The sequence below is a fragment of the Mesitornis unicolor genome, unplaced genomic scaffold (assembly GCF_000695765.1).
Source record: "Mesitornis unicolor isolate BGI_N332 unplaced genomic scaffold, ASM69576v1 scaffold20270, whole genome shotgun sequence".
NCBI classification, from domain to species: domain Eukaryota; kingdom Metazoa; phylum Chordata; class Aves; order Mesitornithiformes; family Mesitornithidae; genus Mesitornis; species Mesitornis unicolor.
The window spans coordinates 64,791-79,399 of record NW_010159348.1 but is presented as its reverse complement, the minus strand read 5'-3'; the positions used below and the strand labels follow the sequence as shown (position 1 = coordinate 79,399).

The 14,609-nt window shown below is 39.0% G+C and overlaps 1 protein-coding gene across 2 annotated transcripts in view; it reads left to right on the top strand.

The window, feature by feature from the left end:
* The window catches only part of RBMS1 (RNA binding motif, single stranded interacting protein 1), a 68,310-nt gene that overhangs the window by 22,228 nt on the left and 31,473 nt on the right, over nt 1-14,609 (top strand). For both annotated transcript variants that reach the window (XM_010186418.1, XM_010186410.1), the window contains exons 2-3: nt 3,614-3,672; nt 6,487-6,578. In XM_010186418.1, the coding sequence (XP_010184720.1) occupies nt 3,614-3,672; nt 6,487-6,578 (151 nt within the window). The remainder of the gene's footprint in view (nt 1-3,613; nt 3,673-6,486; nt 6,579-14,609) is intronic.

The window sequence follows — 14,609 nt, the reverse complement described above, 5'->3', positions numbered from 1 at the left end:
GCTCAGCTTGATCCATGCACTTAGTTTTCTAAGGAGCCTTTTCTTTCATCATCACAGAGGTCACCGAAATTAGGCTTCAGAGATGTTTCAAATGTCAAGAGTATTCCTAGCTATTTGTAAGGAACCTGTCAGTGTGATTATTTGCACTGGGTTTGACCATGTTGCTGAACAATGTGATTTTTAAAAAGTTGTTTGATGCTTTGCTTCAAGCCTTCCACTTCAAAAGCATCTAAGACAAAAGTATAGTGCTGTGTTTTGACATCCACACTTCCTGACAGCAGCTGAGTAAGTAGGGTTACTCTTTCGTTTCTGCACAAAGGGTGTGTAATGGGCAGCCATAAGCATTATCCTGTTAAGTAGCAGTACTGCTTGTCTTCCTAACTTGGCTTTTGAACAAACTTCTTCATCTGGTATCCAAATACACATTTTTTTTAATTGGTGATCTGCACTGTAACGATGGCTTGTACACTGGTATATAGATTGTTACTGAGCATAACGCTTTTAATTCCATGACCAGTGCACCTTGGCAATTATTTACCTGCCTCTTACCCAAGCCCTCTCTTCCTTAATGTGTTAGTTGACAATGGTACAAGTGCTGTAGAGAAAAGAGATGCGAAGCTGAAAACATCTTTCAGTCTCCAAAAATAAATCATACTAAAGAGAGCATGTGTTAAAAGCAGTCAAAAAAACCCAGCAAAACCAACCAAACAAAACCTCTTTATTGCTACTGAACATTCATTTGATGTTATTTTGGGGCGAAAAATAACCTACTTAATAAGGAATATCTAGTTGCTTGTCACCAGCCAGATTAGCAGTTATTTTTCAATATTAGCATTTAATTTAAAGGAAAGCATATTTTTTTAAATTGCTTCAGAGGAGAGGGAATGAGCAATCACCAATGACTGTAGAAGTGATTCTGCCATCCGAGAGATGTGCTCTGCCGTAGGTAGCAAGTCTCACCAAGCATGGAGTGAGACTTTGGAGCAGAAGAGTAGGCTCAGCAGGGTGCCTGAGACAACTGGATAGGCGTGAGCTTTGAGAGGAGCGGTCATCTGTCTTCCTTTTTGTAAGCAGGCAAAACATATCAGTTTGCATGATGACTTTGATGTGTTTTATAGCTCATTGATTTCTGGTGAGTCTCGATTGCAGTGGCACCAAACAAATGAGCAGCTGGATGCAGGAGCCTGTCTTAACAGCAGTATTAGGACTGCAGACCTCAGGGGGAAGGAAGTAGATTTTCATGATGGTCATCATTTGAAGGAAGCACTTATGAGGAACTGCAAGGAGTAATTTCCCCTGCTATCTGACCACATGGTGGGAGCAAGGAGGGGGTGTAACTCTCTGCCCAGGCAGAGCTGGGGTAAACTGTTTCTGTGCTTCATAGCATGGAGCAAGCTAGCACTTGGGAGGAGTATTCCCAGGGAAAATCGTAGGAGAAATCCTGGCGATAGCTGCTATTGTTGTACTGGTTCTCTAGATCGTTCCTAGACTCACGCTGCTGAAACTTGCTGGCAGTCTTCCACGGCAGCTGGTTCTCTGCAGGAGCCGTGCTATCTAGGACAGTGAGTGAAATCTCTGCTGTCTTGCACATTGGAAAACGGTCCATGAAGTTGCTGTAAAGAACAGACACGCAGACACATGTTTACGGGCTGGTGTGCATCAGCATCTGTGGAGCAGCACAGTGCACAGCCAGGCCCTGACTCCCCTCCCTGACCAGACCTGCTGAGGGCTGCAGTTACTGGCTTACACAGGTACCCAGTGCTGTAGTTTTTCACCACTGCAACTTTCCACACTTTCAAGAACTGAAACAGTAGCAGGGACAAGATCATCCTTCAGGGATTTTTTTCCCACAAAAGGCTATGTAGCTTTTCAGTTTAGGAAGCTTAGGGAAGCTGATGGGGGTATGGAGAATGCTGGCCATCAAATACTAATGCTGGGAGCAAGCGACTCAGGACACAGGAGTTTAGTGGACATTGAAGAGCACTGTTGGTGAACAGTCTCATTTATAACATGTACGTTTAGTCTGCACTCCGAAAAATTATGGAGGAAGTTTCAGAAGTTTTGACTTATGAGGTATCAAATGACTTATTTTGAAAATAAGTGGCACTAACAAGGAAGTGTCTGTGCCAACTATTTGGTGTGAATTCTATTGCTTTATTACAGCTTCTAGCATAATATATTTAAGTGTGCACTGATTTTCATTGACACTTTTGCATTTTTTGGCTGTAGATGGATAGTTCTATTTTTTATCAGTGTAGATGCTCACAATTTCAGATACAATAAGGAAGCCAACACCTATTCTTCCAGATTTACCCCCTTGCAACTATTTGAAGCCATACAATAACTCAATGAATAAACAGAAGGTGCTTGAAACTGGTCACAAAGAGTGATAACTACACTGAAACATGTATGTAGATGTTCTTTAGGGGGAAAGTACTTTGCAAATAGGCTTCATCCTTGAATAACTACCACTTTGCAAGTGAACAGTTATTTGAGTACTCTTAGATAACTAAGTTTAACTTTTTTTTGTTAGGCTGCTTATGTATTTTGAAGAACTTTTAAGACTAATACAGCCACTGCAGAAATTGAGTTAGTTGTCTTTTGAAATAGTATCTTTTTGAAATCATACTCACTCTGTTGAAGTTATATTTAGTGGGTGAACTGGAAACACTTCATTCTTCCCCAGATTCCACTTTCTTACGCTGATAACATTTCTCATTGTTTTCAGTTCATTTCAAGTTCTTGTAGAATGGTAAAGAACCTCTTAGCACACAGTGCTTAGGTATACCTGTTAATGTAATGAGTTTCCCAAGGAAAATGGCAAGTTTTCACCAGCAGTGACAAATTTAAGTTTGATCAAAAAAACAAATACTGATAAACTTTGCAGAGCACTTCAGGGACAGCAAGTATTCCTGTAGCTGGGATTTCTGTCAGCCTGTTTCCCAAGCTTAACTGCTCTTAGATCTTTGAGTGCTCACCTTTGGACTGCATAGTGGATCGGCACCAGGACTGCCCAGTTATTGAGAAACTGAGGAACAGGCAGTAAGTGCGTTTTTCTTTAAAAAACAAAAACAAAACAAAAAAACCAAACAAAAAAACCCACCAAAAAACCCCACAAACAGACAACCCAACAAAAACAACAGAAAAAACCACAAACAAAACCAAAACAAAATGGAAACTTTCTTGAAGGATGTTTTGGTTTCAGTTGAAGTTGTTTGCCACTTCTCAGAACAGAGTTTTAGTCGGACAGTTTGTCTGCTTTATCTGGTATATATACTGACAAAAGTCCAAGCTTACGTCTAAAACATGTTTCTTATGTGTGCCAGGATTTTAACTGTGTTGTATTCTTTTCTGTATGTCTTTTTCTCTGGCTTGTTTTGTGATTCTGTTGTGCTGCTGAGAACGTAGAACAGAAAAAGATCATGCTTGAAATTGTTGATCTTCTTTGTCATTTCTATCTATGTATGCGTTTTACGTATGTAATTATATAGCCTATATGTTATTCCATTTTGTTAAAAGTAAAGGGTAATAGGATATAAAATAACGTGAATTTGGTGTCTGTTGTAATAGGATTTTTTTCTCATTTTCCTTACTTACATATCATATATTTTAGGTATGGGAAAATTGTGTCCACGAAGGCTATTTTGGATAAGACAACAAACAAGTGCAAAGGTATGTACATTTGCCTTTATATTACATTCACCTGAAAGTCCTAATAATTGATTCTATAAAATCCACTAATGTTAAGTTTTAAGTGCTTTCAGCTTCCCCTGCCCCATTCCTTTTCCTAAACCAGTCTTGGTCTTGCTCATGTTGGATGTGTTCAATACATTTGTTTCCAGGGGAGCTGGCAGACAGCCTGCGTCAGTGCTGCAGCCAAGCTGGAGCGAAGCTGACATGCACAGCGCTGCCTGGCAGTTTGCCTCTATTTTAAAAACAAAAATGGAGTTAAAAGCAGCTTTTCCCCGTTTGCCTGGAGAAACTAGGGAAGCTTGCAGAAGACCATTCAACTGTGCTAAGCATCTGAAAAAATTAGATACTGTGAAAATCAGCTCCATTGATTGGAGTAGTTTAAAGCAGCACTTAATTACATGTTCCAGTCCTCTAATTCTGTTTTGTTACATGCAGTTGAATGTATTGGGAGAAAAGAGAGGGCTCGTTTTCACCAAAGTAATTGCAGCTGGAAAAAAAAATATTGCAAGTCCTTTAGATAAGCTGGATACTTCAGTTCACTGATTTTCATCACTCATTGCAATTACAGTGAGATTATATCCCAGCAATGAGCATGGTGGCAGAGGGGTGGTAGCAGACGCTGAAATATCAGATTTCAGACTTTGCTTTACAATTAAGATAATTTCTAAGCAAAGTGAAGAAGTCAGCTGATTTAGCAATGTTAATAAGCATAAAGCTGATAGGTAGAGACAGGAGAGGAGAGTTCATCATTAATGGAGATGCAAGTTCTGTGCAGAACTTGGAAGCAGTGCAGGGACATAGTTTCTTAGCTCCCCATCTGAAGAAATTAAAGGAGTGCTGGCAGTTCAGGAACAGAAATGTCTAGATTTTTTTTAAAAGCTTGTATGTAGATATGATCTTGCATATATTGTGACTAGGAAAGAGCAGATGCCCTTTTCAATTACTTTAATTCATTAATACCTGTGACAGGTTAACTGATATGTTCTGTCCAGTCCCCCAATTCCTGAAGACTTCAGTAGCTCTGTGGTACAGAAATTCTCACCTCAATGTTTTTAAGAGATTTAAGCTGACTTTACCAATATAGATTTTAAATCTCGCTGGTGAAATGTGATAACTAACAGTCTGGTGTAACAATATACAGCGAGGTAAAGCTCACTGCATGTCACTGAAATTGCAGTAGGAACTTAAGAAGGCGCAATAAAGATATCTAACTGGAATTTAATCAAAAGATTGATTAAGAGCCAATCAAAAGATTGAGCCAGGATCTCTGGCTCCTGTCAAAAAAACATTCCACGGGGTTTAAACTAACTGGAGCAACAAGTAATTCAGTTTATGTATCATCTAGAAAATGGCAAAGATGGCTTTGATGGCATGCTTAGTATCAGTATGCAACCTTGTATTGCACCCTGCAGTGTGGTGGTGTTGGTAACCTGGGCTGTCATGGGTATGAAAAGCTAATTTTGTGTATGAAAAGCTAGTTTTGCCTTGGCAGCACAAAACTTGATATGAGCTAATTTGCTCTGTTTCATGTCAAGATTTAACAGTCCACAACACCACATGTTACACAGAACAATATGCTGCTTTCTTCAGCTTCTTGGCAGGTTAAATAAGATTGCACTGATGGACAGTGCTGCCCTGGTGGTTTTCCCGAGTTAAGGACTTTAAAGCTGATTCAATTATATCTTTATACAAACTTTTTGTCCTCCGCATAGACATAGTGTAGGAGAATACTATTTCCTTCTGAAGAAAAATTTCCATGTTCTACTCCTCTAGAGCTTTTTTAAATTCTTGGGTTTTTTGTTTGTTTTCTTTTAACCCAACTTAGACGTTGGAGAGGGATTTCTTTAATATGTGAGGCTGCTCACTGTTGGGAAGAAAGGGGTTTGAAAAATGCAGAATGAGGTTTGCAATAACGTCTAGGGGTTGTAGCTTCCAAACTCTGACTGCTTTTTGGTGAGACTTGAGCATCCAACTCCCAGGTTGCTTTAAAAATCCCACCTGTAAGGTCAGCGCCTGTAAAGGCCAAGGTATATTGCATTTCAGATGTCCTGAGATCCATTAGCTGTATGTTGTTGTTCAGAATAAGAAAAGAAGTTACTGCAAATATGGAAATTGTTGCAGTTAACTTTGGGTTTACTTTGACATTTAAAGATTGCATTGTATGGCATAGAAAATGCTTTTGGGACAATTTTTTAATTTCTGGTTTCAGTAACAATGGGAAAAGCTCACTTGACTTCCCTGAAGCCGAGTTTTAACTCACTTTTTGAATTTAACTCGTTTATGTATATACAGTGAAGTTACTAATTCACCAAAAATTGGGTTATGATTCAGTATCTTTTGTATTAAATTCGTCTCCCAGTTTTGAATAAATGACATCTAACTTACAGGCTTATTGATCACTTACTCAAACTGGACTAAGCATTTAGTTTGGAAAAATTAACAGATTATGCTTTACTCAGAGATCTCTATGAAATAAATGGATGATGTCACATCTGCTCTTAGAAGATACATACCAGGTAGCACAAAGTTAGCCACCGTGCTACTGGTTAGCAATTTGGATAAAGTCCTGATAATGAGTGGGCATGGAAATTCATTTGTTCCACTGGAGTAGAGTAGTTCAGGGTTGGAGGACTTGGGTAGATTGGTTTTTTGGAGACTAGATGAAAAACTTTGGAGTTCAAATTGGCCCTCTTCACCAACAAGAAAATTGTATTAAATAACCATGCCAATAGCACATGAACATGATTATGAGCTCGTTGCTGTCTTGTTAAGGAAACGTGTTTTATATTTTAGGTTATGGTTTTGTTGACTTTGACAGCCCGGCAGCTGCTCAGAAGGCGGTTTCTGCTTTAAAAGCTAGTGGAGTCCAAGCACAGATGGCCAAGGTGAGCTAAAATAATGGGCTAATTCTTGCAATGAGTTGTGAAGATGAACAAGCTTGTACATTAGCAGAGCATCGGCAATGTGAATTTTCAAAGTGCGGGCCCTTCGCAGAGAGAGTGGTCCTCAAGCCACATAGTGGGGTCTTCCAACTGCTGTACCCCAGATCATCTTACCTAATGAAAAGAAGAGTGTGCTAAAGTCTCCAAACTCATCTGATTGCATTTATCACTTTATTCATGATACTGTTTTTACATTGGCTTCATCAGAAGAAAGATTAGCAGTAAATTGTAAGAACTACAGCGAGCTTAATGGTTTAAATACAACATGTTAATTCCTGGAACAAGTCAATAGCTGAAATAGCTGACAGCACAAATGTATGAAAGGTTTTATACGTTGCCTGCTTGTTGTTACTGAGATTAGCAGCCTCGCAATTTGGGGATGAATTTTTAATCGGGTTATTAGCCAAAAGTGATCTTCAAAGCAGTGCTCTTTCAGCATAAGATAAATTATATACAAAATCAGGGAGTTGATACATTAATAATGATTTTGGCATGCGTTCTTGTTAGGTCAGATAGCCTGGCTCTAACAGAGTGCCATAAACACCACTGCAAATTTATTAAATAAAGAAAATACTAGCAAAATAATCTGTTCATATAATTTGTAGTACCTCTGAAAGCAATTTGGTTTTGAGTCTGAAAATTGTATTTTAATTAAACAAAAAAAATCCAGTAATTAAATAGTAATCTCAGGGACTTTTTTTAATAGCCTGCCACAGAGCTAGCAAATCTATTATCATTATCCATTAGGTACAGATTTTTTTCAGATGAGATATTTTCCACAGCTCCTCAGCGGCAGAGAACAGTTAAGCTAACAACATAAAATGTCTTCGGATGGATTCCAGGGCAACGAAATGGAAACCATATGTTTCATACTTAATGCATGTTTCATTGCAGCCATGACACAAATGTACATGCTTACTGGAAAACACTTGGTTTGTTGTTGTTGTTTTTTTTTAAATTTATAATTTTTATGTATGATTAATAATTTTTAGTTTTTAAGTAACCACTTTAAAATACTCACCAGGTTTTTCAAAGCTTCTGTCTGCCATTTTATGGAAGTAATATCTAGGTTGGAGGGGAGAAAAAAGAATGTGAAGTCACGTAAATTCGTTTTGCTACTGAATTTTGCTGTCTGCTTTAATTGTCTTCTTGAGTAGATGGAGAAGCTCTAATAATTCACTATTTAATTAATAATTTCTTAATTTTTCCCCTAGTATATTTTTCCAAGTAATTTTTTCTGACAGTTAGTTGCACTATCGCTAATATTTCTGTTAGCGTTAATTTTAAAATGTGCACCATAATAAATTACAGTTATGATGGATTTTTCTGACACTGTGTCAAGCCAGGTGACCTGTGGGAAATCTATAACTATAAAGTTTGCATTCCAGTAAAACTTATTTTGGTTCTTAACATGGATGTGTTTGAATTGTTAAAAAAGAAAACAACCCCAAAATCAACCCAGATTTACCACTATATACAGTCACAAGTGACTAAGAGTTTGAGTGCTTTGATTTCTGCCTAGTCTGAGCCATTGGATTTCTTATTTTTTTATTTTCCCCCTGGGCAGTACTGTTCTCCTTTTGTCTGAAAAATCCCATCTCCACTTACTACTTGTTTTGGCAAGATCAGCATATCAAGCTCTCCACATGCGAGACACTATAGAAGTTCAAATGTGTTTGTGTATTTCATAGAATCATAGAATGGTTTGGGTTGGAAGTGACCTTTAAAGACCATCCAGTCCAACCCCTCTGCAGTGAGCAGGGACATCTTTAACTGAGTAGGTTGGTCAGAGCCCCATCAAGCCTGACCTTGAATGTCTCTGTCTCTCTAGTTAATATTTTATCCTTTTGCATATTACTACCTGTGCCATGGAGTGGTCTTCTTGCAGTGAAGCTGTTCAGGCTTTAGCCTGAATGTCACAGAGAAGGATTTGGAGGACAGTTTCTTGGCTGGCTGGCTGATGGATTTCCTCACTGACCACTATGGCTGCTTCAGTTCCAAAGGAACATAAATGCCTGATGGTAGGATTTGTGCTTGGAGAAATGTTGTTACTGTGCTGTGCCCAGGGTGTCAGCCAGCAGCATGGCTCCTTATTATTCTTCCCCTTCTTCCAGATGCAGTGGTAGTCTCTGACCTTCAGGAGGTGAAGTGGAAGGATGTTATTGCTTAAGATTTGCTCTGACTTGTAAACCCCTTTTTGTAGTGTCCCACTGTAGCTATATGTTGGTGAATTAAAAATTATGTCAGCAAGATCACCTACAAATCCTAGTTTAGTAGAAGTGGTTCAGATTATACATATTAAAACCTGTTTTGTTTGTTTTGTGGAGTTAACTTCAGATATTTGACTTTGTGAGCTTTTCCTCTCCATGGGGTAAGGTCACGCTGTTGTCTGCTTCCAAGTTGATCTGACTTCAGAAAAATCTAGTCTCACCACTGTGTTTTGGCTATTGGTGAGCAGACTGGGAGGGCCTGGGGCCTAGACATGGCTTCAGGCCAAATCCAGCCGTATCTGTTCTGACAGAGTCATTGCTGGTGAAGCAATGGCCACATCTCGGGAGGTATCACAGCGACAGTGTCAGTGAAGGAGCCCAGCATCAGACCAGCACTCAAGAAACATGACGTCTTCGGTTATTCTGCTCTTTCCAAGGTCTGAATTGGGAACGCTTGACTGAGCTGAAGCAGCTTGGGAAGTGTTTTGCTGTGTGCTGGTTAACAGTATCTGCCAGTCACTGAACTGGAAATGCCTCCAGCGATTCCCGTTGATCAGAAATGGCTGTGAAGAGCTCACATAAGACGATATTGCGTCACCAGGGGCTGGGAGTAGCTTTTGGATGGAAATTTAAAATGGAGGTAATGGGCTATTGCCCCTCTCCTCTCTTCACACTGAGTATTGCCAGCGTTCACTCTTGGCAGTTGTCTTTTTCAGTGTGTGCAAGTGGCTGTGGACAAGGATCAGGAGATTATATGAGCTGTAGTGGTAGCCAGTTTGATTCAGGACCTAGTACAAAACCAATAGCTTATCTCTTAAGGTACAGAAAGAGCAAATGTGTGCGTCTTGCAAGAGTACTGTTTTTCTAAATTAGTGAGTAGATGAATGACTAATTTTTATTTTCACTAATTTTATTTTATTGAAATTTCTTTAATGTAATTAGCTCATTGTCATTTTTCCTAGAGACGTACTTTGATAATAAACCAATAATAGTTTCAAAAGCTCTGATTTTGCAGAGCTGTGCATTCTTATCTAAGTTTAGTAGTAATGTTGGAAAGCTCTGCCCATTTTCTTTGTTAGGAAAGTTGTTACAGTTGCTGTCAGAGTGAATTTTCTGAGAAAGGTCTCTCTTCGCCCCACCCCAAAGGTAAAATCAGCAAGATAACTGTAGGTTTCTATGCCGTTCAGAGCAGATAGCAAATGTCTTTATTTAGGAAGATAGATGCACACAGAAAATCTACTGCATATTGGCATTTTGAATTGTTTTAAAAAATTGAATCATAGAATCATTTAAGACCTTTAAGATCATCAAGTCCAATCATTAACCCAACACTGCCAGGTTCACCACTAAACCATGTCCCTAAGTGCCACATCTACATTTCTTTTCAATACTTCCAGGGATGGTGACTCCATCACTTCCCTGGGCAGCCTGTTCAATGCTTGACAACCCTTTTGGTGAAGAAATTTTTCCTTATATCCAATCTAAACCTCCCCTTGTGCAGCTTGAGGCCCATTGCTTGTTACTTGGGAAAAGAGACCAACAAGCACCTTGCTACAACCTCCTCTCAGGTAGTTGTAGAGGGCAATAAGGTCTCCCGTGAGCCTCCTTTTCTCCAGACTAAACAACCCGGTTCCCTCAGCTGCTCCTTACAAGACTTATTCTCTAGCCTCTTCACCAGCTTCATTGCTCTTCTTTGGACATGGTCCAGCACTTCAATGTCTTTTTCATAGTGAGAATCTGTAAGGAATGTTTTGGAGATGGTGAATGCTATGGAGATATGAGTCACCTAAATCCTCATAGGGTTTTGACCTTGAACTTAACAGAAGGTGTTTGAGTCAGTGCTTGGACAAAATTCTGTCTCATGTAATGGTATTCAGCTGACTTCAACTGTATAGTTATTGAAGTAACTTTGTTTCAGATGGTTGGAAAAGTGACCCTTTTAAATAGAAAGTTGAATTTAATTCTTATTCATCTGGATGTGAATATGAAATATAAATAAGAATACCTGAATAAGAAGGGTTAATAAAAAACCCACAGTTGTCATCTTTTTGTTTAGCATGCTTAAGCCAGGAGGATAATGATTGTGTTTGCACCCCAGATAAAGTCAGGATATAGAGAATATCTATATTCTGCTGACTGCAATGCAGAGATAAACGAGCTGGCTAGAATACCAGCCTGGCTCTGGCAGCTCGGAGTTCAGAGTGCCAAACAACTTCCTTCCTCGTGTGGCAGTGACATTTGTGTAGCCATATTGTCTAGCTCATGGTAAGCTGTCAGATTCCTGAGATAATGTAGTGAAAGGCTTATAGCTACTAAAACTGTTCTACGTATGGAATTACCTTTTTTGGCACAGAGTTTATGTGCTTTGGGTATCACGAGAAGGATTAACATACGTTCCAGTGTTCTCACAATTGTATTTCAGCCCTGTCCTCCCTTTAAAATCATGTAACCATCCACATCCAACAGTTACTATAGACTCAATGAGCCTGATCCTCCAGATTTTGTGTTACTGAAGGCCTCGGCTCCCTTCATTCCTCCTCCTCTCTTCTGTCTGTTCGTGAGATTTACAGTTCTCTGTATACAACTTAGCTGTGCTATAAGAGTGTCAAGACCATGTATAACTTAAGCAGGAAAAGAATTAGTATCACTTGTTTACGCTTTTTTATTTCTTTTTTCTACAGAAGCATAAACTTACCTTTAGTAAGCGTATGCCACTTGAACCAGAACCCATGAAAGTAGCCATGGGTGTGGAGGATTTCTGCGGTCAATGAAACTCATTAATTTGAGCCAAGGAATGCTGTTCCATGTACTGATGTGTGGTTCTGGGGGAAGACTCATTGTTTATCCATTCAAAGATTTCCTCGCAGTGGCACTTTTTTGGGAATTAGGGCTTCGGATTCTTCTGATAACTTCCTCCTTAAAATCTTTGCTTCCACTGAAGCAATTAAATATGCTCCTGCTTATATTATATTAGCTCTCATATTAACATATCACTAAATATATTTGGATATTTTAGGCTTGTACAAAACATTATAGCCCTTTTCACTTTTTTTTAATTCAAATTATGTCAGAAGAATGCCTGTAATATCAATACGAAGTATGTTGCACCATGATATGCTGACTCTTCTGCCTTTCTTAAGATACAGTTTCTGTTTTCTGAAGCAGTCTGTTGGCCCTTAAAGCAACAGGTGAAACTATGAAACTCATTACATGACGGTGGCTTTTAGCTTGTGATAAATATTAGCCCATCATCTGAGTTCACATTGATCCTCCAAAACCCAAAGATGTCATGAACCTGTAGTCTCTATTGTTTACTGATGATTACAAAGGCAGAACTATGAAGCACTCCCCTTGAGCCAGTAGCTTTGTCTTGCTTTCCAGTTAAATTCAATGCAGAAGCATTTTTTATATATATATTCTAACCTTACTTTAGGTGCCTTTTATCCAAGCATATTTTTTGAACTGTCACACTATGTAAAGTGTGATCTGCACAGCAGGTATGGGGGTTTGGGGAGGGAAAGGCTGCTTAGCCACTTGTTCTCATCTCTGTAACAGAAATCAAGGCTTTTCCACAGCTCTTAAACATAATGTATTAAAGGCAGTCTTCCTTTATGTTGCTGATGAAGGACATGGTTTTGAGTTAGCAAAAATGAGAAACAGCTAACTTTTATGACTTTTAATAATGTGTTGCTTTTTGTACTTGTCTTCACTGTGGCAACCTTCTGGAGAATTAAATCAGTTTTCATTCCTACAGAGTAAAGTAAGAAAATAAGTTTAGGTTACCATGGTAGCTAGTGCACTTAATCTAACTAGAGAAGGTAGGCATATTGCTTTTGTTTTATTCTGCATCTGGGCTTCTGAACGCCAAACAACAGATGACAGGCAAACGGGAGATAACTCAAGCAGATTTCTACAGCAGTTTTTAGCAACTGTCTTGTAAGAAAAGTTTCCTTTTTACCCAGTTTGTAGTCGTTTCTGTAGGCAATAGTCTAAAATCTTGCTGTAATAGGCTATTTAAAGTAAGTATAATACATTCTCCTCCTTCTATTTGTAAAAGTTCTTGAAAGTCATTATAAAATCATTTGAAGGTAAGCCAAATTTTGCTTACCTGGGGGCTAAATGACCCTCATTTCATGAATGTGTTTGCATTAAATAAGATGGTTAACAACCACTTAGCTTCACTACACAGCTTCAACCCACAGAAGTCTTATCTCAGTTGCTGAGCAGTGCTGTGGCTTGTTGAGAGAAGGGTCTGGTGCCCTGTGATGAACCGTGGTGGGCTTACTCAGCTTTCCATGAGCAGCATCCATGAGCAACATGCAGAACTCTTGGGGAGCACCCTCGTGCCCTTCTAGCAAAGAGAAAGCAAAAATGGCAAGGAATAAAAAGGGAATGTATGGTTGCAGTGATGGTCTGGTTGCACACTTCAACACAGTGCTTACTGTAGTTAAAAATTCCTTTTAGTGTCGTTCTCATTCCTCTTTGTAGTACAGCTGTGCCCTTGAAATGCATTAAAATGCAGTGTTTATGCAATCCTGGAAAACAAGTGAAGATTATGGTAGTGAGTTTTCCACTGAATTGTCTTGTTAACAGTCTGTGGTCAGACAGTATTAAAACTGTGGCTAAAACAGACATTTCAGTGAGACACAGGCCAATTGTAGATTTTAAAGTAGTTTCTATACGAAGGCAGACAAGCATTTAATCCCTTCCCTATCAGCCGGAGGATCTGCCATGCTGTGAGCAGTGCCTAGTCACATGTTTCTGAATGGCTATCTGTTCGCTCTGACCTTACACAGAGCAAGAGAAAACAGATGTCTTAGCGTTTTGCCAAGTTTCTTGCTTGCAATTTCGGAACGGTTCCACACGCACAGGGAGGTTTTTCTTAATTTCTTTCAGATGATGGTACAGCATTTTACATCATGTAGGACTCCTGATCACCACTTTTCTACAGAAATGAGCATTAGCAGTTGATTATTCCTATGCCTTTTTTGAGCAAAACTGTATCTTGTAGTTGGCTTATTAAGTTAGTGCTGTAAGTGCTTTTTTGGAATAAGAAGTGAATTAATCTGCAAGAGCACTGTTCTGCATCTTTGCATTATTATGTTCTGCTAGATAAGTTCTGGAGACACAGCTAAAGGTGTTCGGTGGGAAAAGACCTATAGGAACCAGCTGATGTGAATTGCTAAAAATAAGACTTCCTAGTTTCCTCAGTAATATGGATACTTACAGTAGCCCACAAATTCCCTGGCATTGCCCATAATCTGCAAATACTGGGCACTTTCAGTGTTTTTCAGGACCAGCTGAAGGTTCTGATTACTGAGGAGACCCTGCATGAGATACAGAGACTCTCAAATTCAGCAGTTTTCCTACATTCTGTAGACTTAAAAGAAACCCCAGAACTCAATGGTTCAGTGGTTTATATTTTAATATCAGCTTGCTACCCTAAAGTAGGAAGCTTTCCACTAACTTCAGTAGTTCTTTTTGATCATTCCCATAAAATGGTACAAATCATTTCAAGGTACTTAAAATTTCTCAGGTGAAAGCAATTTATATGACTTCATGGATTTTAAGCACAGAAAAACCCCCTACCTTTGAAAGCCCTTAGAACAATTACAGTGTATAGGCAAGGTTTGAACTGAGTTATGTTTGCAGATATCTTTGCTAGTTTCACTTTTTTCCTGAATTCCAAAAGAAAAATTAGAAACTTACTCTCTTCTGAAACAATTAAACTATGGTGAGACAGGTTTCAGTAGGGACGGAAGTC